At 31.1% G+C, this 25,556-nt stretch overlaps 1 protein-coding gene across 1 annotated transcript; it reads right to left on the bottom strand.

Moving 5' to 3' along the window:
- Positions 1-291: 291 nt before the first annotated feature.
- On the bottom strand, positions 292-24,283 carry pfkla (phosphofructokinase, liver a). Its single transcript, XM_058787084.1, has 22 exons — positions 24,031-24,283; positions 21,602-21,675; positions 21,401-21,478; positions 18,274-18,463; positions 15,850-16,015; positions 14,552-14,596; positions 13,445-13,553; positions 12,333-12,428; positions 11,369-11,461; positions 11,128-11,253; positions 9,489-9,553; positions 9,306-9,369; positions 8,100-8,246; positions 6,981-7,051; positions 6,803-6,890; positions 6,455-6,607; positions 4,868-5,032; positions 4,701-4,762; positions 3,014-3,125; positions 2,528-2,627; positions 2,296-2,401; positions 292-985 (listed from the first exon to the last, which is right to left on the bottom strand). The coding sequence occupies exons 1-22, from the start codon at positions 24,110-24,112 to the stop codon at positions 838-840; spliced, it is 2,340 nt and encodes a 779-aa protein (XP_058643067.1). The 5' UTR covers positions 24,113-24,283; the 3' UTR covers positions 292-837.
- Positions 24,284-25,556: the final 1,273 nt, after the last annotated feature.

Here is a 25,556-nt window from a genome sequence, read left to right as displayed (position 1 = left end):
GACATTTCCTATGTTCCTATTAATGTAATGTAAAGAAATGCTGTTCTTTTGAACGTTCTATTCATCAAAGAATCCTGAAAAAAGTTTCCTCAAACATTTTTGCCAGCACAGCTGTTTTCAACATTGATAATAATCAGAAATGTTTCTTGAACTGCAAATCAGTATATTAGAATGATTTCTGAAGGATCATGTGACACTGAAGACTGGAGCAATGATGCTGAACATTCAGCTTTGATTCACAGGAATAAATTACATTTGAACTTATATTCACAAAGAAAACAGTTATTTTAAATTGTAATAATTAACTATTTTTTCCACTATTTTTCATCAAATAAATGCAACCTTGGTCAACAGAAGAGACCTCTTTCAAAAACATTTGAAAATCTTAATAATTCCAAACTTCTGGCCCCCAATATATATATATATATATGGACAAAAGCTATATGATTTTAATTAAAGATGAGAAACATCACAAGCTGGATTTGATGAAATGGTCCAAACACATAACAAATAAAACTAATAGTGATCAATTCACACATATGAGATTTGTAAACAAAATGATGCCAACTTATCAGGAAACAGTTAATAATTATATTATAATTAATAATTATAATTATATTAATATTTAGTTATGATTATAACGGAAGTTATCTAGTTTTGACACTGCATGAGTTCAGTGTAAACATGCTGCAAATACAGGCCTCTAATACATCAGGTTTAGGCACAAATCTGGAGTCAGCCTCCTTTACTCACTAAAGGATCAGACATTTACCCGTTTTCACGGAGGAGTGGCAGTTAGTTGTGTTTGCTGATGGATAGCACTGGCGGAGTGTGGATTTAAATCCCGGTGTCTATGCTGAGAGAGCGGCGGGTCACGTGTTCGATCTCTCCCGTCACATATTCATTGAAGGATGTCTGATACTTGGCCAACATCTTCAGCATCAGTCTGAGGTTCAGCCACCACTGCGTCTTGGGCATCCGGTGTCTGCAGGGCGAGAGGAGCGCTTTACTGATAATAGTTTGTCATGTCATTATGCATGAGTGAACTATGTTATGATGGAGCCTGCTATTACAGTTTGAATGCACTATAGAAAGCGCTATAATTTGTGGTAGTAGCAACTTGATTGAATTGCAAGACACTTATCCAAACAGAATAAAACAGATTTTCCTTCATTTCATGAGAATGTGCATTTTTAAGCATTTTCCAAAATGAATATTAATTTACAGGATTATTATAGTTAACTAAAACCATACACTTTTTAAATTGAAATAATAAACATTAACTTAAAAAAATTAAATAAATAAAACTAAATACTAAAAACTACAACTAAATAATCTAAAACTACAAAATGCTATATATATATATATATATATATATATATATATATATATATATATACTGTATATATGACAAAAACATACAACAAAATTACTAAAGCCTTAACTAAAAGTAAAGTGAAAGCAGAAAATATAAAAATCTTTGCTTAAAATCAATAAATCTAATAAAAATTATAAATATAGACATATAGATGTCTATATTGTCTACTATGTGTACTATGTAGATATTTAACATTTTTAAATTTAGATCCACACTCTTATACCTGGTTCATTATAACAATTATTTTTTTTAGGATTTCAAATCAGTGTCGTTCTTATGAAAGCCTAAAAAAATAAAGGTAATCGCAACTTTTTATCTCACAGTTCTTTCTTTTTCCTGCACTTAGAGCTTATATCTCATAACTCAGACAATATTTTAATATAATTATAATTCAGACAATAATTATTTTATTGAATTATTATTTTTATAATTAAATATAATATAATTATAATTAATTATTATTATAATTAAATAATGAATTATTTCTCAGAATTGTGAGATAAAAATGAGACAAAAAAGATTGTGAGATGTGAAATAATTACAAGAAACAGTCAGAATTATGAGATAAAAAAGTCACAATTAAGTTTTTTTAAATTTAGATTAGTTGTTTATCTGTATCTAAATATCTTTGCTTAAATCGACCATTATGATATTATGGTTGATATTAACTGGTTGTGGAAGTAGTATGTAGTATGTGAAGTAATAAATATATAAATATACACAGTTTTGTATATTTTGCATAAAAAATGTCTTCTTTATTCTTTTTCTCTATTATATTTTATTTTCATATCATATTTCTTGATTTTTTAATATTCAATTTTTTATTATGTGTGTGTTTGTCCTTAGTTGTATATAATATGTACCGTATGTGGGAAATAAAGAACTGTGTACTGTATGTAATTGTCAGAGTCACTCACTTAAAGTCCGTCAGCTCCTTCAGCTCAGTGACAGGACTGAAGGTCAGAACCTTCTTATACAGGCCGACCACACAGGCCGTGTCAGGGGTGTTCACAAACACACGACCTGCAGACACAAACACACACATCTGGGGTTCAGGCTTCACAGCACTGTCTCGACTGCTGCTGCTCAATTACTGGGAATTGAATCTGGATAACAGATGTTTCATTGAGCATGCAAGCGTCCTCTCACCTTGTCTAAAACTGTCGGTCATCTTCTCTGTCAGCCATTGCACGGCTCGAACGCCCAATTTAGTGCCATAGTTTCTGTCAAAGGGTGTTGGCACTCCACCCTGTTGATATCAGAGAAACAACATTAGAAAACTTTCAAATTATTCAAAAATTCAAATGCTGCATCTCTATTTCTTTCAGAGTGAAATCGCAATGTTGTTCTCTCCTAAATTTTTTAATAATGCACCATAATTGTACTTTAAATAATCCATGATTTTCCCCCCCATGAAAAATTTTTGGATCAACTTTTACACTATTATAATCAATGCATGTTTAGAAATCGAAAGACTTTAATGCATTTGATGCACTAAAGTTTTTGAATATTTGATGAATAGTGGTTTAGTTAATAAAATATATTGAAACAAATCATAAATTGACTATTACCCCTAGTTTTGGATCAGAGTTGTTGTTGAAACAATTATTTCAGTGATAAAGCATGAGTCTGTACCTGCTGCAGGTGTCCCAGGACATTCACCCTACAGTCGAAGACGCCTTTCCCCTCAGCAGAGTACAGCTTATGGATGAAATCAGTGGTGTAGTGCTCATGACACTTCTCATTCCTGAAAATAGAGCGGTTTCACATTTACAGTCTCATTAAGCTAAGTCTCAAAGATAATGCCACAAAATAAAGGAAGTAGTTCACCCAAAAATGAAGTTCACAACCCCCCCACCCCCGTTAATGGGTGCCGTCAGACTGAGAGTCCAAACAGCTGTTAAACATCACAATAATCCACACCACTCCAGTCCATCAGTTAACATCTGGAGAAGACAAAAGCTGTGTGTTTGTAAGAAACAAATCCATCATTAACACATTTTTTACTTCAAACTGTTGTTTCTGGCTAAAATACGAGTCTGTAATCCATCTCTCCAGAGAAAAAGTCCATATCCTGTTGTTTCTCACATCAAAAACCACCCACATATATGTTTAGAGCTGTTTTGGACTGTTTTGGCTTGTAAACGGTGCTTGATCTGTGCAGATTTCTCTCCTGATTCAGACTAGACCTCTTTTTCACTGGAGGAAGCGTTATTAAGGATTATGGACTCTTATTTTAGTTTGAAGGATGGATTTGTTTCTTACAAACGTGCAGCTTTTGTCTTCTCAGATGTTAACTGATGGACTGGAGTGGTGTGGATTATTGTGATGTTTTTATCAGCTGTTTGGACTCTCATTCTGACGGCACCCATTCACTGCAGAGCATCCATTGCTGAGCAAATGATGCAATGCTACATTTCTCCAAATCTGATGAAGAAAAACTCATTCAGCAAATTTTCATTTTTGGGTGAACTATTCCTTTAAAAAATAATTAAAGAAATACAAATTGTTTCATTATTCATACATTCAATAAGCTGTCATTAGATACTAAATTTAATTACTGAGGTAAACAGTCATTCATAACTGAAAGCCTTTTACATCAGTAAACTTGGCACTGTGTATTACAAAAACTGCTTTGTCTTTGACAAATTTCTTTTGTTTCTTTTCTGTAAGTCGCTTTGGATAAAAAAATGTAAATGTAAAGGTTTAAATTCCAACTCAACCCACATGAGTTGACCAGAGATCAGGGGAGATTAATGGGAGTTACTGTATCTTATTTTACAGTATTTAATAGTTTTTTAAATGATTTATTTTCATGTCTATACCTGTATATGAATATGTAATCCTCTTGTGATTAAAACAGTATGTGAATTGCAGCGGTGCAACAGTTTCAGCTCTTGTCAATAGAATTGGTTGAACAGAAACAGATCATGTGACACTGAAGACTGGAGTAATGACGCTGAAAATTCAGCATTTACTCACAAAAATAAATTACAATTTACAATATATTCACATAGAAAATAGTTATTTTAAATTGTAATAATATTTCATAATTTTTACGTTTTGTTTTTGTTTTATTTTTTTTAATCAATTAAAAGCATTCTTGTTGAGCAGAAAATACTTTCAAAAACATTTAAAAAAAAATCTTAAATATCCCATATAATTTATTTATAATTTTACATAAATATAATATAATCCCATATCCAATATTTTTTTTGACAGTGTGATCCTTAAGCATAGGTTACATATTGATTCTGTGATGTGGATGCAATAATTTAGGAATCTAAAAATGTGTTGCAGACCAAAAGGTGGACAGATTTACCTCAGCACCAGACCTCTCTGAATGTCCTTCTTCATTTTCTCTGTCAAATGCTCCACATTGGTCTAAAAAAGTGTCACACCAACAGCGAAACATTCTTAATTTACAAAAAAACAGCATTTCTTCTTCTAGAATGAGCAGATGTGAGGAGTGTCATGAGTGTTACTCACCTTGAGGTCATGAATGTTGAATGGTTCTTCAAAAATATAAGCGGCGTCCGCACCGACAGCGATGCCTGTGGTGGTTGCCAGATAACCGCTGTATCCCCCCATAGTCTCCACCACAAATACCCTCCTCTTGGTCCCTGTGGCCGACTGCTTGATCTTATCACAGCTCTTCAAAAAACAAATACACATTTCAGATCAATAACCGGACACTGGATGCAGTGAATCAATAACACAAACTGCATCTTTATTTAAAGCTCATGCAATGAAGGGAGTAAGATTTGCCTGGTGACTTCAGATACAAGCAGTTTCAAAACCTAGTACTCTAGTAAGCATAAAAGTAAATCAACATTTTAAATTTATCAGATGCTTTCATGCAAAGCGACTTGCATTGCATGCATATAATGGTATGCATTTTAAAAGTTCATGCATTTCCTGGGAATCGTACCCATGACCTTGGCATTGCAAGCCAGGCCAAAATATACGGGAAACATATCATTTATTTAACATTTTACACCATATCAGCATATATTCACGGCAAACTCGAGAATAATTACATTCAAAATAGGCCTAAATAACAATGCTTAAATTCATTGAATACAATAATGTAACAATAATAAAACAAACAAACAAAAACTAAAAATGATATACAATCTTTCAAAATGATATTTGTTAAAATACACAGTGTACATAAATATTAGGTCAAATTGTATGGTTAGTTTTTATTGTTTTTGCATTTATAATTGCCATTTTTCTGACTTTGTCTGCTATTTTGGATGCATTTTTATTGCCTTGACTGCAAATAATGCATGCATGCAATGCTGTCTTAGCATAAGGTAAAAGATGGCATCTTAAAATCATATTTATTATTACTTATTGTATATACACTTATTTTTCTGGAAGATAATTTGTGTTTCCTAAAATGCTGCCTATGTAGCAGGATTATTAGAGTTAACTAAAACTAAAAACAAAAAAAATGTTATTTGAAAGAAATGTTAAGAACTATATAGACATACACATTAAAACACAACAAAATCATTAAGAAAATAAAAGGAAAGTAAAACTAATTCAAAATATTAATAAAAACGTATTTGTGTTGGTGCATCATATGCCCTGAATATGTAGCAGGGTAATTATAGTTAAGTAAAATTAAAACTACAAACATAAAAAAAAAATATTTTAAATTAAATAAATGTTAATTGAAATAAAATCTAAAAAATATAAATTTACTTTATTTCAGCTAGTTACTAAAGAAACATTTATTTTCATTCAGTTTAACTTGATGTACTAAATAACTAAAACTGAAATAAAAATGATTAAAAAAACTACAGACATATTTAAAAAAATAAAATAAACATGACAACACAACAAAATTACTTAAATTTAACTAAAAATGAAAAATAACTAATTCAAAATTTTTATAAAGCTATAATAGTATCTCAATGAAACTAAAATAACACTGTAGGCGGCTCATTAGGTTTTGAAACACAGTCTTTTCCAGTGACTTGTAGTTTTCTAGTAAAATTTCAGTTAGAGCAAATGAGAAAACGAGAATATAAGAGTGTTCACGAGTGTCGTGTGTCCTGTACTCACGGCCATCGCTGCATTAACCGCGGTATCGCTGCCCAGACTGAAGTCTGTTCCTGGCACGTTGTTGCTGATGGTGGCAGGGATGATGCACATGGGAATACATAATTCATCATACCGTCCTCTCGCTTCAACCAACTCCAGGATGCCCTCATACGCCTGGACGTGATGGAAAATACAGTCAGATATCATAAAGAGTGGCTCGGACATCATCTGATATCTCATTTTGTGTTTCATGGAACATCATACAGGTTGGAAATGATGACAAAACCGTCATTTGTGGGTGAACTGCTTATTTAAGTGCATCAAACTGCATTGTATTGCATCAAAACACAGTCAAGTTTTACTCTATACCTCAAAACCACCAACGACGAGCAGTGACTGGATGCTGAACTTGCTGAGATTTTCCACTAGTTTCTCCATGCAGGTGCTTGGGAGGGTTCTGGACAATATTGAGGGAACAAAAGCTCAGTTTCAAAGATAAAAGATGAAAGAGTGTGTGAAAATGCATCGATTAGTAAAGGCGACTAACCGTTTAGTTCCCAGCAGAGAGCCGCCCTGACCCGTCCAGCCGGCCACCTGATTCCACTCCACTTCATTCACCTGTGTAACATCATGCTGTTATTTCATTCATATTGATATAAGTATTACTATCATTATTCTTTACAAAAACAGAAAGAGATGGGATAAAACAGGCCTAGTTCATTCTTATTTAAAGTCTTGCAATGCAGAACCCTTCAAAATAAAAGTCTGGGTCAACTTGAAGTGAACTGTGACAGAAATATATTGCTACTGTGCAGTAGAATGTACTTCTCAAAGTAGTAGTAGGAGTAATAATAATATTTATTTTTCTTTCATGTTTTAATTTTAAGAGTAAAGCTTTTAATTTTATCAGTTGTTAAACTTTGTTTGCCAAAAAATAAAAGGAACTGCGACATTTTTAGTTAATTTACATTTTAATAAGTTTTATACCTTGATTTAATTACCATTTTTATCATAAATTTGTATTAAATTATAAATACAGAAAAATGTAAACAGACAAGACAAGAATATTTGAAAAAATAAAACATTTTTTAGGTCAATATTATTTACTGAAAATGTTAAATAAATTATTAAATTGTTAATGTTTTATGAATTCAATTGATTTGCCATGTTTTTAAACTTTAAAATTTAATTTAATAAAAAATAAAAAAGATTTCATAGGGCCCTGAAAATCTTTATTTTTTATTTTTATAATAATAATAATAATAAATTTGAGGTGAAATTGTATCATTTTTATGATTTCAATTAATTAGACATGCTTTTTTATTGCTAAAATTTAATTTAAAATGTAATACAGAAAAATTTAAACAGAATTTGGGAAAAAAATTAATGGATTTTATAGGCCCTACTTACATGTTTTGGTGCATTTTTTGTATAAAATAGGCTAAGGACATGCATTTCTACTAAAAATGACAAAAACACAAAACAAAATGACTAAAACTTTACCTAAAATGAAAATGGCAAATAAAAAAATTTAAACATTTCTAAAAACTATAATCATATAACTAATCATATCTAAAATAACAGTTTCAGTCATAGGTCAGTCTCTTGGCACTAATAAACTGATACAAAATAACTGAAGATCTTATTCGAATGCATTGCTCATTACCGCTCCATTGGCCAGACCCTCGAAGCCATCACTAACGATGTAAACCCGGTGTCCTGTGGCCAGACCGACCCTCACAGCCGACCGCACCGCAGCGTTCATGCCCGCGGCCGGAGCTCCAACATTCAGGATGGCGATGGAGTTCTGGCTCTGAGGAAAAAAGACAAAAACCAGTCAGATATAACGGATTATCAGCTAACCAACCAGACTTTCACCAAACAGTCTGTGAGGATCTGTGCATCTGAAATAGACAAAATATAATATATATTCAGTATTTAACCTTTATCTTGAAAAATTCATATATGCTTTCATTCTCAAACCACTGTTGTTACAAAACTAACTAAAGAGTGTCAAAACAACTACAGAGTTCACAGTACCATAGTCCGGCGGTTAAGATTAGCATTTTATGATCCATAAATCTTGATAGCTGTTTAATTCCAGTAGCAATAAATGACTTGGAACGAAAAGATTTACAGCCGTGTATATGGCATAATTTTCATTTGATTACATTTTGAAAATATTAATTAAATTGTTAATGACAGCATTCATTTGATTACCACTGTGTTTGATAATAAATATCTATTAAATCATAAATACAGAAAATTTCTGAAAAATATAATACATTTCATAGGGCCCTATTATTGTAAAAATTGTAATAAATTAGTACATTGTTATGGTTTTATGAATTCAACTGATTAGACATGCTTTTTGATATTTAAAAAAATGTAACTGAAACAAACAAAACAAATATTTCAACTAGTTTTACTTGATGTACTAAAACAACTAAAACTAAAATTGAAATAAAATTAATAAAACTATATATATATATAAAAAACTAAAAATGACAAAAGCACATAACAAAATTACAAAAACTGAACTAAAATTATTTTCTGAAAAATATAATAAATTTCATTGGACTCTATTATTGTAAAAATTGTAATAAATTATTAAATTGTTATTAGACATGCTTTTTGATATTTAAAATGTAACTGAAATAAAATACAATTTTAAAAGCTTTTTAGTTAAGCTAGTTAATTAAACAATTAAAACAGAACCCAGAAAATTAAAACAGTAAACAAAGAATTTGGGAAAACTAAAAGAAATTTCTTAGGACCCTAATTTTGTATTTTTTTATTTTAATAAACTTTTGAGTATATGCTGCTGTAAAATGAGGGTTGAAGTCGTGACGCTGTAGTGTTGATGTGTTACCGGGACCACAGCAGGTTTCTGATAGGCCAGCAACTTATAAATGTTCCAGTTGTTCTCAAAACTCCTGTAAACAACATCATTTGATCCATTATTACTCATTTATGTGGAAAACAGTCAGCTGAAACTTTGACCTCTGCAGGTTTATCTGCTAATGAGCGCAGATAATGATCATGTGAATCTCACCTGCCCCGTAGCTGGATGGCCTCTTCAAAACGCTTTTCATTCATGGCCCTCTGAACCTCTTTAGTCTTTAAAAAAAACAGAGTCAAAGGATTCTCTTTATAATGAGAGAAATTATTTGAGACTGGTTGTCAAATTCATTATTTTTTGCACATGAACTGCTTTGTACATCACAAGACTTTTAGAGATTTTTTGAAGATTATCTGAGCGAACACTGGTGAAAAGTAACTAAACCTGAAAAAATAAATTAAAGCTAAACAGAAATATTTAATTAAATTATATTATATATATAAATATAAAATAATACAACAAAAAATGACAAAAGCACATAAAATTACTAACTGCTAATTCAAAATATGAATAAAAACAGTGGTTACAGTGAGGTAACAGTGTACAATGCAGTTTTATGTGTTAACTACATTCATTAACAATAAAAATACTTTTGAAGCATTTACGAATGCTTTAATTTATGTAAATTTTTTAACATTTACTGGCACATTATTAAAATCAAAAGTTGTAACTGTTAATATTATTTAATGGACCTGTAATAATATAAAATAACAAAGAACAGTTGTATTTTTATTAACTAATGTAAACAAAGATTAATAAATACTGTAACAAATGTATAATCGTTGTTAGTTAATCCATTAACTAATGTTAAGTCAAGTCAAGTCATCTTTATTTATATAGCGCTTTTACAATACAGATTGTGTCAAAGCACTTAACAGTATCAAATTGGGTGATAGAGTGTCAGTAATGTATAATAAGATTAAACACTCAATTTTCAATTTTCAGTTAAAGGCATTTCATTATTGAATTCAGAGATGTCATTGTCTAGCTCAGTTTAGTTTAAATAGTATCTGTGCAATCAAATCGGCGATAATCGCTAGAAGTTAAGTGTCCCCAAAACTAAAGGGACTTTATTGTAAAGTGTTACTATATTAGAATAGTATAGAAATGTGAGAAATTATTTGAGACTGGTTGTCAAATGTGTCTTGTTGAATGCAAACTGTTTGGTATATGTGACCCTGGAGCACAAAACCAGTCATAAGTCGCTGGGGTATATTTGTAGCAATAGCCAACAATACACTGTATGGGTCAAAATTATCGATTTTTCTTTTATGCCAAAAATCATTAGGATATTAAGTAAAGATCATGTTTCATGAAGATATTCTGGTAAATTTCCTACCGTAAACACTTAATTTTTGATTAGTAATATGCATAGCTAAGAACTTCATTTGGACAACTTTAAAGGCGATTTTCTCAATATTTAGATTTTTTTGCACCCTCAGATTCCAGATTTTCAAATAGTTCAAATATTGTCCGATCCTAACAAACCATACATCAATGGAAAGATTATTCAGATGATGTATAAATCTCAATTTCAAAAAAATGTCTCTTATGACTGGTTTTGTGGTTCAGGGTCACATATCAAAAGACTTTTAATACAAGTTTTGACGATTATTTGACCCAACTATGATGAAGTTCTGTAATATCAATAGCAGCAAAATAACAATAATAAGCAGAAAACCAACAGACATAACTGATTTTCCTTCAGTGTTTGGTGGGAGATACACTGTAAGAGTTCAAGTTTAAAAAAGCAATAAAACTAGAATAAAGTAAAACCAAATCTCAAACTCACTATCTCTACCGCCTCTATTAGCGGGAGACGCACAGCCTGGTTTCCTGATAGGCCGATCACACAGGCAGGAGTGTCTGGCCCCGCCTCCAGCAGGGCCACCACGGCCTCCACGCCCATCTTACTGCTCTACAGGACAAAACACAGAGGATCAAAACATCCACAAGCTTTCTTCAACATCATGAAAACTGAGAATCACATCGTGACTGAAAATGATTCTGTGGGTTTAAAATGCTTTATTTACCAGCACTCTGTCAAAGGCTGACGGCGTCCCGCCCCGTTGAACGTGACCCAGAACAGTGACCCGCGTGTCATATCCCAGCCGAGACACCACCAGCTGCACCAATTACAGATCACATGCTCATTCATACACATGAGCTACACTCGTCTAATGTGCCTGGTCAAGCTGCCTAATTAAAGAGAAAATGCTTTTTTTTTAGTTTTTAATTGCGTTTTTAATTTAGGTTTGAAGAAATGGCGATGTAAACTCAGAATTCCGAGAAAAAGCTAAATTGTGAGATTTAAGGCCCGTTCACACCAAGGACGATAACTATATAGATAACTATAAAGATAACTATAAAGATAACAATATTAGCGTCCACACCAGCGAACGATTTTGTATCGAACAATTTTTGTATCGTTCATCAGCTGGAAAAAATCGTTCTGAAAGTGATTCCAACGATATTGTTTCTCTGTGCCTTTATCATTATAGCTGTGGTGTGGACTCTGCTATTCTTTAATATTGAGAATGATTTTTAGAACTATATCTTTATCGTTATCTTTATAGTTATCGTCCTTGGTGTGAACGGGCCTTAAAACTAAGAATTCCGAGAAAAAAGTAAAATTGCAAGATTGAAACTCAGAATTCCGAAAAAAAAGAAAAATTGCGAGATTTAAACTCAGAATTCTGAGAAAAAAAAGGCAGAATTGCATTATAAAAGTCACAATTACATTTTATTTTATTTTATTTTTTTGTTCCAATAAGCTTTCATACAAATCAGCTTAAAAAAAATAAACAGAAAAATAAGTGTTTCAAAATTCATCGATTATAAAATGACTTCAATTTCAGCTGTAAAGCAGCTCTACAGAAGGCAATTTAATATGACTTTGTATCAGGCAACTTAATATCACTTCTAGAACACAAATGCTTAATATTTAATAAGTGTGACCTGATGGTAAATCATATGAAAACACTGATGTAAACTCACATCTTTGACGTAGTTGGAGGTGATGGGTTGACTGCTTCTGTTGATGGCTCCTTCAGCGATGATGATGATGTTCAGTCTGGATCCTTTGCTGCGGCTCTGAAACACACCCGGCATTCAGTTACTACAATTATTTCTAAATGAAACGGCTGTTTTTATCTTTGTTGTTATTTCTGCCTGATCTGACCTTTAAACATGACTTTTGTTTGTGCAACGTAATGCAGGCAGGTTAATTACTTAAGGTTTTGCTTTAGAATTATTTAAGTCATTTTCATGAAATGAAGCTGAAATAAAATAAAATATAAATATTTTATGTAAACGTAATCATTTGGTTAAAAATGAACTTTAATAAAAAAAAGTTTAGGATTCAGTACTTTAATTCCATTACTAAAATGAAATATAAATTAAAACTAAATAGAAATATACATAAAAAATTAATATAAATGACAAAAGCACATAAAAACTTCCATGATATAAAATACATAAATATATATAAAAATAAGGTAAAATAAAAAGAAAGAAAGAAAGAAAGAGTTTAAAGACGCTAATGAAGACTCACCACCTCTAAAAATCATTTTCATTAATTGAGATAAAGCTGAAATAAAATAAAATAGAAATTTTTGATGAAAACTTAAAAAAGGTATCAAAAAATTGACTGATTACAAAAAAATTAACTTACATAAAAAAAGTTTAAGACACTAAATTACTAAAACGTACATAAAAAAAAAAAACTAACAAAAATGATAAAAGCTAAAACTAAATTTAAAATGAAAACTTAAAATATGAAAATAAAAGTAATTCAAAATACTGATAAGTACTAAAATAGTATATAAAAAGTAGCAAAATAATAGTGCTCTAATAACCAATGACCATTTAATTGCCTGCTACACTCTTAAAAATAAAGGTGCGTCACGATACCATAGAAGAACCTTTTCTGTCTAAACGGTTCCATGAAGAAAATGTACATTATAAAAATGTAAGGAAGAGATGGTTCTTTAAAGAATCTTTGACTGAATGGTTCTTCTATGGCATCGCTGTGAAGAACCTTTATTTTTAAGAGTGTAACTGTCTGATGACACTGATACATCTGCTGATGTCCCATGTTTCTGTCTCACCTCTCCCAGCCGAGTGCACATGAGCTCTTCCCAGCCGTCCTCAGGAGGGGCTTCTGGGATAAAGAGCCAATCGGCTCCAGACGCCAGAGCTGAAACCAGCGCCAGATACCTGCAGCAGAGCACACCACAGTCAGAGCTTCTTCTTTTTTTAAAGGTTGCCAAGCAGTGTTGTTATTGATAGCTAAAACTAAAACTATTCAAATCTTTTTGTTCATTGAAATGAAGCTGAAATCAAATAAAATGTACATATTAGATGAACTTAAAAAAACAAACAAAAATGAGAAATGTTGACTTAGCACCTAACTGAAACTGTACTAAAACTGAAATAAAAAATAATTAATGCTGTATAGAAATATTAAAAAAACTACAAAAAATGATAAATAATATATAAAGCTTAAACGAAAATGCAAATAATTGTACATTTACAATATCAATATTAATTAATAATACATTTATTTGACATTAATATTAACAAATTAATATTTAAATTAATAAATTAAATTAACTAATTAAATAAGTAAATGTAAAATAAATAAAACAAATACATAAATAAATATAAAATACAAAAATATATATATATAAATATTTATTACATATTACAATTTGGGGAATAGGAAAAATATCCAAATGAATAAATATATATTATTATTAATTATATCAATCAATAAAATATTGATTAATATTTAAGCAGTGTTGTTATTGTTAACTAAAACTATTAAAAATTGTTTTGTTAATTGAAATAAAGCTGAAATCAATTATAAATATGAGATGAAAACCTTAAAAAAAAATCTGAAAATGTTGCACTACTAAAATGACTAAAAATTAAATAAAAATGAAAGCTATACATAAATATAAAAAATAAACTAATAAAAAAATTAGTTAAATTTTAACTAAAATTAAAACAAAAGCTGAAAATATAAAAATGAATGCTAACTGAAAATTTTAAGATATATACTACAATAGTATAAACAACACTAAAATATAACTGTTGCTAAGATGTGTCGGGTAGTTGCTAGGGAACTGTAAGAATGTTCTGAGTGGTCGCTAGGGAATTGTCAGATCTCAGCGTGTTTATCTGATTGTTATTTTCCCATGACAGAAACTCACCCGCAGTGTCGGCCCATGACCTCCAGCACGAATGTGCGCTGATGACTGAAAAACACAGGCAACAGAACACTGTGAGCAGAGAATATATGGGCCAAACATACTGTAGACGAATCTGATTACATAATACTAAACACATTCCCTGTGTGTGTGAAGAGTGAAGAGACGAGCTGAGACAAGAGTGCAGCACATTCCCTGCATTTCTGAAGAAACCAGGAAAAATCCCCTCATCAACAACAGGAAATCACGCTCGTCACGGCCTGAGTCTACAGCTGTCTTAATAACAATGAGATAATATTATAGTTTTTATCAATATTTTGAATTACTTTTTATTTTTATATTTTCCATTTTCATTTTCATTTCAGATAAAGTTTTAGTAATTTTGTTTAAGATTTTAGTATATAAAGTTAAACTAAATTAAAATAATAAAAAATAAAAAGGTTTTATATTTATTTTATTTCAGTTAACATATTTTTATATTATCCATTTTTATTTTCATTTTAATTAAAGTTTTAGTAATTCTGTTGTTTTTGTCATATTTAGTAGTTCATTTTTAAATGTCTATAGTTTTCAATTTTAAAATAAAAATAAAATAGAAAAAATAGAAAAATATAAGGTTTAATTTTTAAAAATCTATTTAAGTTAAACTAATTAAAATAATAAAAAGTATTTTTTTTTCAGTTAACATTTCTTTTATTTCAACAGTTAAAGTTAAGTTTTAGTAATTTAAAAATATATATTTTTAGCACTTTTTGTAAATTTGTCTATATAGTTTTTGTTAATTTTATTTCAGTTTAAGAGTTATTTTAGTTCAAGTTAAACCAAATTAACCACATTTTTTATTTCAATTTACTTCCGTTTACGTGTAGTTAAGCTTTAGTTAAAATGTGTTATTTTGTTATGTTTTTGTCATTTTTAGTAGTTTTTATAAATTCGTCTATATATAGTTTTTACACATTTTTATTTCAGTTAACATTTCTTTTTACATTTTCTAAGTTTTAGTAATTCTGTTGTATGTTTTGTCATATTTAGTAGTTTTGTTTTTAAATTTCTATAAAACTTGTATTAATACTTATTTAATTTTTTGATTATTTTTAAATTAAACTAAATTAAAATAATACGAAAATGATAAAAAGTTTTTTGTAATATTTTATTTCATTCAGCATATTTTATTTCAAGTAAAGTAAGATAAAGTTTTAGTAATTTTTTGTAGTTTTTGTAAATTTGTCTATATTTTATTTCAGTGTGAGATTGATGTATTTTCTAAATAAAATAATCTGTTCCTCTGAAGTGTCTCAGACCTGGTGGCCGTGGTGGTGATGGCGTCGATGATCTCTGTGATGCGGTTGAGGGCCGAATCGGCGCCGATGGTCATGTCCGTTCCACAGAAATCATTATCGATGGAGCCCACCAGACCCACGATGTTCAGGTGCCCGTGCTTCTTGGCCATTTCTGCCGTGATTCGACCTGCCAAGAAGATGAAGATGCGTTAGTGTACATGACCAGCTCACGCTGATCGAAAACAATCCACTGGCTTTTCATCAATATCTTCAACATATTGGTAGATAAATTAAGGTGTTTTACATTTGTAGCATTTAGTGTTATTGTATCCATTTGTATGAATTTTGTATTGTATTGATTTTAAAGCTGTCAAATTCAGGCAAAAAAAAAAAAAATAATAATATATATATATATATATATATATTAAATAAAAATAAATTATATAAAAATAAATTATATTAACTAATTTAATAAATAAGTTTATTTAAAATTAAATAAAAAAATTTTGTGGTGAAATATTTAGTTAAATGCTACTTTTCATCAATATCTTCAACATATTGGTATATATATTAAGGTGTTTTACATTTGTTGCATTTAGTGTTACTGTATCCATTTGTATTAATTTTGTATCGTATTCATTTTAAAGCTGTCACATTCAGACAAAAAGACAAAGAACAAACAAACAAAAATACAAATAAATTAATAATATTAAATAAAAATAAATGATATTAACTAACTAATTTAATAAATAAGTTGATTTAAAATGAAATAAAATCAAATAAATACATAAATGTAAAATATAAAATAGAAATATTTATAACATATTAAAATGATTTGGGGAATGGGAAAATATAAATAAAACAATTATTAATATTAAAATTAATTATTTAAATTAAATTACAATAAAATAATTACATCAATAAATGTAAAATAAACAACAGAAATATTTATTACATATTTAAAATAATGTGGCCCCTTCAGTGGTACAACTTAAATAAAAGTGAAATACGTTTTGCTGTTGACTTGTAGAATAGATGATTGTAGTTGAACTTCTTTAAATTATGAGTAGTTAGTATCTTCAAAATGGTTTCCTGAACACTGTTGCTGAGTAACAGACTTGCCCTAAACGGACTTTGATACGGCTTTCATAAAGATTTATGAGCTTCTTATCCTGAAGAGGCTTTCTCGCCCGAGTCATCGTTCATGAGCTCGAGTCAGACGTTCAAATACAGTTCTTTGGCAGTAAACGTTTCTAAAGTACTTTGCACTTTCCAGCACTTTGTTTGCAATAAATTATATTTGATTACATTTGAAAAGATTAATTACAGTTTCATGCATTAATTTGATTGCCACCATTTTTGATAATAAATCTGTATTATCACAGAATTTTGTAAAAAATAAAACACTTCTTTTTTTTCCAAAGAGCACCATTATAGTTAAACTTTAAATAAATTATTAAATTGTTAATGTTTTATTAATTCAACTGCTTAGACATCATTTTTGATTATTATTATCTAATTAAAATGGAAAACATAGAATTTGGAAAATAAAAGAGATTTCATAAACTCCTAATAGTGTGTGACAATATCTGGATATAGTTTTCATTAATTTTAATTCAATTTAATTATATCAAGTTAAACTAAATGCAAATGAGAAATGTTGCCTTGGAAACTAGCTGAAGTAAAATACGTTTTTAATATATATTTTATTTCAGTTTTTTTTCATATTTTATGTCAAGTAATGAAGGAAGTATTTCTTTATGGCTTTAGTTAAATATAATGAGCCTGTCTGGCATTTATATCACCCTATAATTATAATGAGCAGAAGAGGGTAAAATGTGCTTAATAATTATGGGGGAAATGATTAATTTGGGGGGAAATGTTGAAAAAAAGAATGAAAACAGAAAAACACAGCATTATTATTGTTACAATTTTAGTAACTTATTAAACTGTTAATGTTTAATGAATTCAATTGCTTGGACATTCTTTTTGATTATTAAAATGTAATTAAAATGCAACAAATGAAAATGGAAAACACAGAATTTGGGAACAAAACTGAGGCGGACAGTAGTGAAGTATTTATTAAGTACATTTTACACTTCACTACATTCCTAATGTCATACTTTTTATTGCACTACGTTTCATAAATAAAAGCTGTTGTTTGTTTTACCTGCAATACTTAAGTACATTTAAAATGTAGTACTTTCTTAAATCTCTGAATTACTTTTACTTGAGTAAAAGTAAGAAAGTACTAGATTTCTGATGTAATTACGTATTAAATGATATTAATGCAGTAAAAAGTACAATTTTATGCTTTGGAATGTTGTGAAGTAAAGATAAAGTACAGATGCTTGAAAAGTACTTTTACAGCAGAGTACAAATACTTCACAACTGTCCGCCTCTGGAGAAAAATCTAACAGAATTTGACGGGGCCCGATTCAGTACCTTTCTTCAGCAGCTCATGGAGGAGTCCGCTCCACTCAGAGCGGAAGATGTTGGCGCCGGTGAGGCTGCCGTCTCCTCCACACACACACAGGTTCGAGATGCCGCGTTTGACCAGGTTAAAGGCCGCAGCTAAACGGCCCTCTCGTGTGGTGAAGGCCTTACAGCGAGCGCTGCCGATCACGGTTCCTCCCTGAGTGAACAACACATGCACTGCTGCAAATCATGCATTACTGACCAGTGTTTTTAATCATGGAGAGGCGTTTATTGCAATGCTTCAACAAGAGGAAAATGTTCAAATGCATGTCAGCGCTGCGGCCGAACGTTCACACGCATGCATCGGAGTCAAGCATTCAAAAGAAAAGTAAGCACAGCAGTCAGCGCAGACATACACAAACTCTCCAAATCAGGGATTCACAATCGTTTCTGGAAGAACCATAAAGGCATCAGTAACAGTGCACTGTATTTATTTCACCCTCTAACTCTAGCACTCTCTATTCTAATTCTATTCTTTAAAAAAAAGACTTGCACTCTATTCATTTACTAACTACTTGCTATACTATATGACCAAAAACTAACACTAGCTTGTCTATTCTTTTTCTATTTTCTTTTTATTTATTATATAAATAAAAAAAATATAAAACCTGCAACGTGTACTGCGTTAGGCTAACTGAGACTTGTTATAGCACTTGCATTTCATTGCTCTTTTGTTGATTTTGATTGCTTCCATTGGATAAAAGCGTCTGCTAAATGACTAAATGTAAATATTGCACTATAACTGAATACATGATTTTTACATGATTTTATGATTCAAACAGATTGAAAGGGTTGCATCTTATATATCTTGGTATCTGGCTCAAATATAAGCTGACTTACAGCTCTCATATCGATAGTCTTTTTAAAAAAAAGGTTAGGTTTATAAAAAAAAAATAGTAGAAAGTACTCTTCTATCAGTATTGGACTATATGGTGATATCATTTATATGCATGAACCTCTGAATGTTTTGAAAAAACTGGATGTAGTTTATCATGCTGCTTTATGATTTGTTACTGGTACAAGTGTCCGCACACATTACTGTAATCTATATGAAATGACAAAATGGAGAATTTTTTTTTTTTTTTTTTAAGTTTTGGTGGGTAATTTACCACAGTATATATATCTAGTTTGTTGACATACTGCACAATTATCTATAATACCAGATCAACAGATAAACGCTTCCTTAAGATGCCGATTTTTCATACAGAAAAAGGTCGGATCTGCTTTTTCTAATTATGAATTATGCTCAGTATGTATGGAACGAGCTTCAAGGTACATTACATATGGAATTTGTACCATCTCTCACTATGTTTAAAAATATTTTAAAGTCTGTTTATATAGAACAGTGTACATGTTTTAATAACTGACTAGGATTTGCATTGTTTTTAGAAAATTGTGTTTTGTTCATTGTGTGGTGATAATATGTATTTCTTTATAACTTTGTCCTTTGCTGCCTATCTTGACAAGGACTCTCTGGTACAAGAGAGATATTGTATTTCAACGGGACCTTCCTGGTTAAATAAGTAAATAAATCAATAAATCAATGAAATATTCAAAGTTATTCTGTGTGAGAAACAGAACGTTAATCTTGTCCTTTCAGATTAAAAAAATGTTGCAATGATGCATCACATTCAGTTTCAACACGTGACTCAGTGCTGTTTGACATCAAACTTGACGCAATGCAATGATTGCAAATGAGATTTGAGAGCAGAGGTTTATCATTTCACAATTTCACTGAAACAATAACGGCAAATGGGTTTGAAATTACATGAGGGTGAATAAATAATGACATATCTTCAACTGTCTCTTTAGAAGTCTCCATAAACACTTTCAAACAGGATTATATGTTAAAAACGGCAGAACAATAATGGACATATTTCATCACAGAATCATAGAAATCTTAATATTAAGATCTCTGTCAGCTGGACAAGTTGGTAATAATTTGATGCTCAATTCAGACCGAACTCGCTGCTTACAGGACAAGTGCATACAGCATATCATAAGACCAAACTAATGCATGGAAAAAAGCATTTAAATGCAGCATATCTATAGATGTTAATGTAACATCTCTGTTATTCTAAAGTCTTTGTTTAAGAGCACATCAGAGCACATGCAGCAGGACAGCTTACCAGTTTACCAGCTGAACTGAAGAACACAGAACAGACAGAAGAGAAAGAGCAGGAAGAGTGAAGAGCTGCAGGTCAACCTCAGAAACCCTCGACTCAACCAGAGCGTTAACAAAACTAACACTATTCAAAATCATTTTCATTCATTCAAAAAGAGCTGAAATCAAATCGAAATATTAGATTTCTGAATTAAACAAATACGGTTACTAAAATGTTATATAAATTAAAGCTAAATAAAAACAAAACAAAAAACTAATCAAAATCACAAAAGCACAAAAAACTATAAACGTTAAACTAAACTTAATATGAAAATTGAAAAATAAAACCCAATTTGAAATATTAATAAAATACAATAATAGTATTGAAATAATATTAAACTAACATTGCACTACAGCAATAATAACAATAAAAATAATAATGAGAAGAAGAAGAAGAAATTAATATTTTTGTTTTTATATTTTCCATTTTCATTTAATTTTTTTTTAGGTTTAAGAAATTTGGTTGTGCTTTATCAGAGACGAAGAACACTTAAAAAACTAAAACTAAAATAAAAATTAATAAAACTAATATATATATATATATATATATATATATATATATATATGTTTTAGTTATTTTAGTACATAAAGTCAAACTAAAATTTTTCTTACTTGAAATAAAATAAACATTAACTGAAAAAAAAAAAAAAAAAATTATATATATATTTATTTTTCAGTTAATGTTTATTTTATTTCAAGTAACAAAACTTTTTTTTTAAAAGTTTTAATTTTAGTTTTAATAAATTATAACAACCCTGTACAGCAGGTTGTTTAATCAATGCTTATAACAGATGTTGAAATGTCTTTTTGCAGCTGTAGCGCTCTCAGATACAAACACATTTAAGAGTTGTTAACCAGCACTGCTGACTAGATCTAAACGGTCTTCTGCACTAAACTGCAGCTCTGTTGAGATCTGATTGAATCTCTTACCAGCTGAATTATATTGGTGACGCTTTGCCAGTTGGCCAGTTTAATGTTGTCTCCTCCATCTACCAGCCCCTGATAACCCTGAAATCAATTCAGATACACTCATTAATGCTCATATATATCATGTAAACACGTTTAATGTTCTACCACATCATTATCATTCATATATTAGCAAAGATCAGTGGAAAACATGAATGACAGTACCTCATAAACCAGATACACCTTGGCGCCCACATAGATGCCCATCCGGGTCACAGCGCGGATCGCTGCATTCATCCCTACAGAGAGATAGCAGTAATCACACACGACACTATAGGTTAAATAAATGATCACTTCCCAGCATGCTCACAAATTAATGAATGCTGAATATTCAGTTTATGGCTTTTAATATAGTGCAAATTCATAATCTGATGGAATGAAAAAAATCCAGGTAATAACGTTTTTGCTAATATTTTTAATTAGTTTTTATTTTATATATTTAAATAATGTAGGCCTAGTATATGACCATATCACTAATGATAATAAGCAAATGAGGGTAAAATGTATGTTGATAAATAAATACATACATGTAAAAATAATACAATACAACACAATATAATATAAATTCTTACTTTTTTCTGATTTTGAAATATGATCTGGACCATGTTCTTTACCATTATTCATCTATTAACATAAGCTGTATACTTGTATATCTTTAAATACATCTACTTTTCTAGTAAATTGCTATATTTCAGACAAATTATTGACCGTGGAGACAAAACGTTGCCATATGGCAACAGTGTACCACGATGGAAAATGGCCAAAAATATATTTTTTCTATTAAATTATGATTTTCTTTTCAATTGAAATGCACATTTCTTTTAGAAATTGATGCATCCAATCTTAATTTCCATCAAAATCTGCCACACACACACACACTCATCGTTACAGTCTCTGTAGGCCAACTCATCCTCATTGTCATCACATGGAAAAGCCGACCCTTTCCGTGAAATATTGCTGTATTCATTTTCTGAAAAGAATAATGTTCTTATGCCTACATCAATAAAACTACACTACAATAAACACTTCAAATAAATAAATAACTGCATGTTGATGTTACTATCTATAAAAAAATCTGTAAACACTTTATTTTAAGGTGTTCTTGTTACACATATTACATGTACTTACTATTATAATAACAATTAATTTATGCATAATTACATGCAAGTAATCCTAAACCAAACCCTAATTGTAACCCTAACCATATAGTAATATACATGTAGTTAATTAATATTACTCAGTGCTTAAATATATAATTACAGTGTAACAAGGACACCTTAAAGGGACAGTTCATCCAAAAATAAAAATTTTGTCATTAATTACTGACCCTCATGTCTTTGCAAACCCATAAGAGAGCGTTGTTTACGTTCAGCATGCGCGTGCTGTCTACTGAACGTAAACAGCGCTGATTACATTGATTACGTTCTGGGGTATTCTCCAAAATGGTGGAAGACGGTAACTCGGGGAGAAGAATTGCTGAATAAATTATGTTATTATTGTTTTCTTTGTGTACGAAAAGTATTCTTGTAGCTTCGTAAACTATTACGATGGACTATTTTACTGATGTCATTGCTATGTTTCTGTGCGCTGATCGTGGTAGCTAATATCCTTGCTGTCTATGGAGGGTCTGAGAGCTCTCAGATTCCATCAGAAATACCTTAATTTGTGTTCCGAAGATGAACGAAGGTCTTACGGGTTTGGAACGACATGAGGGTGAGTAATTAATGACAGAATTTTCATTTTTGGGTGAACTATCCCTTTAAATAAAGTGTAACCAAAAATCCCAATGGGGAAATACATTACTTCAATTTCACTTTGGTACAGTGTTGCCATATGGTAACATTGATATTTTCTCAATTTACAGTAAAACTTTTCGCGTTGGTCAGAATGAAAATGCAGATTCATTCTTTGCCACTAGGTGTCGCTTTTGGAGCATTAAAAATAGCTGTTTCCCCGGTAACGCTGTACACAAAGCAGCACTGCGCTCACAAACAATCTTTAAATAAATCGTTTGGGAGTCGTTGAGCAAATAAGGTAAAAATAAATGCATATTATAAGACAATGAAAGTGTTTTTTGACCTTGCATGCATGCCAACCTGTTGTTGGGGACTCCCAAAACCAAAATATGAACCTTTCATTACCCATAATAGGGGCACTTTAAGAAAAAATGAGGTTAACAGAGCAATGTCATTGCACATCATTGACTACCTTAAGGCCTGCCCTTTTAATTACCATATTGCAATATATTGTATTTGGGGGGGGGGGGGGTTCTTCAGAATAACAAGGAAATAAGTAGAAATGAATCAGAGGGTTAACGTGCGCGCATGCACGCGCTTTACAGTAAACAGGAATGCATATGCAATGAACTACAACCTTCACTGTCTCGCGCTCAGCTGTAGACTTTCTCTCAGATTATTTTAATATGTATTCAACGTTTGAGCCTCCACGGTCAATAATTTGTCTGAAATATAGCAATTCACTAGAAAAGTAGATTATATACATATAGATCTATAATTCAATTTCAAACAGCGTTCCAGTGTCTAATGTTTGATTTGTTTGCATGCATGTAATGAGTGCATCAGCTGCAGCTTGACCTTGCGCGTCTCCTCCGCTCGTGAGCGCGGCGATGGCTGTGCCCGCGCCCGTCATCCGCAGCTTCTCCAGCCCAGAACTCATTCTGCCGAACCGCTTCTGAGAAACAACACTGTACGGTTACCGTGTCGCTGTAGTGATCCGCTCGGAGAGTATCGCTTACACCGCGTCTGTTGCGCTGACTGACCTTCCGCGCTCACGGAAGGACGCCGCGTACCCGCGCTGACGTCCACACCCACTGTATACACTGCGTGCGCGCTCCGTCACTGCGCTGCAATTTCCTTAATTCCTTAGTTTAGCCTGGAGCAACAGCCGCAGCCCAGCTAACAAAAATATGTCCCATAGGTCTCCTAATTATGTCATACATATATGTGACCCTGGACCACAAAACCAGTCATATAGGGTTACTTTTTGAGATTTATACATCATCTGAAAGCTGAGAGTGGGGACAGTTGCAAAACTTTTGGCATTTCCTTTAGTTTCTCAGAGACTGTTTGTATTAGAAAGCCAAACTTTTAATACAATAAAGTCACATCTGTCAGCTACTCACTCACATTGCTGCAACATGTGTACATATATGTACAATTTACACTTGAATAGACAAAGTGAAATGTTGCAACTGACCCCACAACAGGGGACGTGCGCAACATTCATTCATTAAATCATTCTTAAATATCATTTTGCAATTTCTTTATTTTATTTGTGCACACACTGGGTCTTCAATAAGGTAAATTAAAACAACATACTCCAGAAACAAATTAGATTTTTAACCTATTTACTTAAATAAAAAGGAGAAATACACTGAAAAAAAAAAGATTAATTGAATTTACTAATTTGTTTTAAGGTAAGTGGTTACAATCAATTTATTTTAGCTACATTTAAATAAACAAATTTAGTTGACTACCTTTCAACATTTTTTTTTAATTTATTTAAATGTAGCTAAAATAAATAGTTTGCAACCACTTATACCTTAAAAAATTTTGAATCATTTTTTTCAGTGTACCTAACTATTGAAAGGGTTCTTTATTAATCAAAAAAAATTACAATTATGTAATGTTATGGCAAGCTTTTAAATCAATGTTGTGGTAAGGGACAGCATGTTGGGACGGTTGATAAAACTTGGTATATTAGCTTGACACAATTTCATTGACACATACTAGCTATGCCTATTGGAAGCTCAGAAAACACTGATTAATGTGTTATGTTTTTACAATGCATCACGCAAACAACTTAGACACTATGAGAAAAAAAAAAAAAAAAATCTGATCTTTACCATTTCTATTTTTTTACCATGAAAAGGATTTTTTGTAGAAGGAATGGTCACATGTGGCTGATTTCTTCCAGGAAGAGTGAGGAGCTAATAGAGCATGTGCAGTATGAGTATCATCAATGTAGCTTATTACTGCTTGAAGAAATAAACCATGTTGCAACTGCTCCTCATTGCGACAGTCCCCACTCTCCCCTAAATAAGCTTTCCATTGACGTATGGTTTGTTAGGATAGAACAATATTTGACTGAGATACAGCTA

This window comes from Onychostoma macrolepis, chromosome 09 (assembly GCF_012432095.1).
Source record: "Onychostoma macrolepis isolate SWU-2019 chromosome 09, ASM1243209v1, whole genome shotgun sequence".
Lineage (NCBI taxonomy): Eukaryota > Metazoa > Chordata > Actinopteri > Cypriniformes > Cyprinidae > Onychostoma > Onychostoma macrolepis.
The sequence above is the reverse complement of the archived record's forward strand: the minus strand, read 5'-3'. Positions and strand labels throughout refer to the sequence as shown.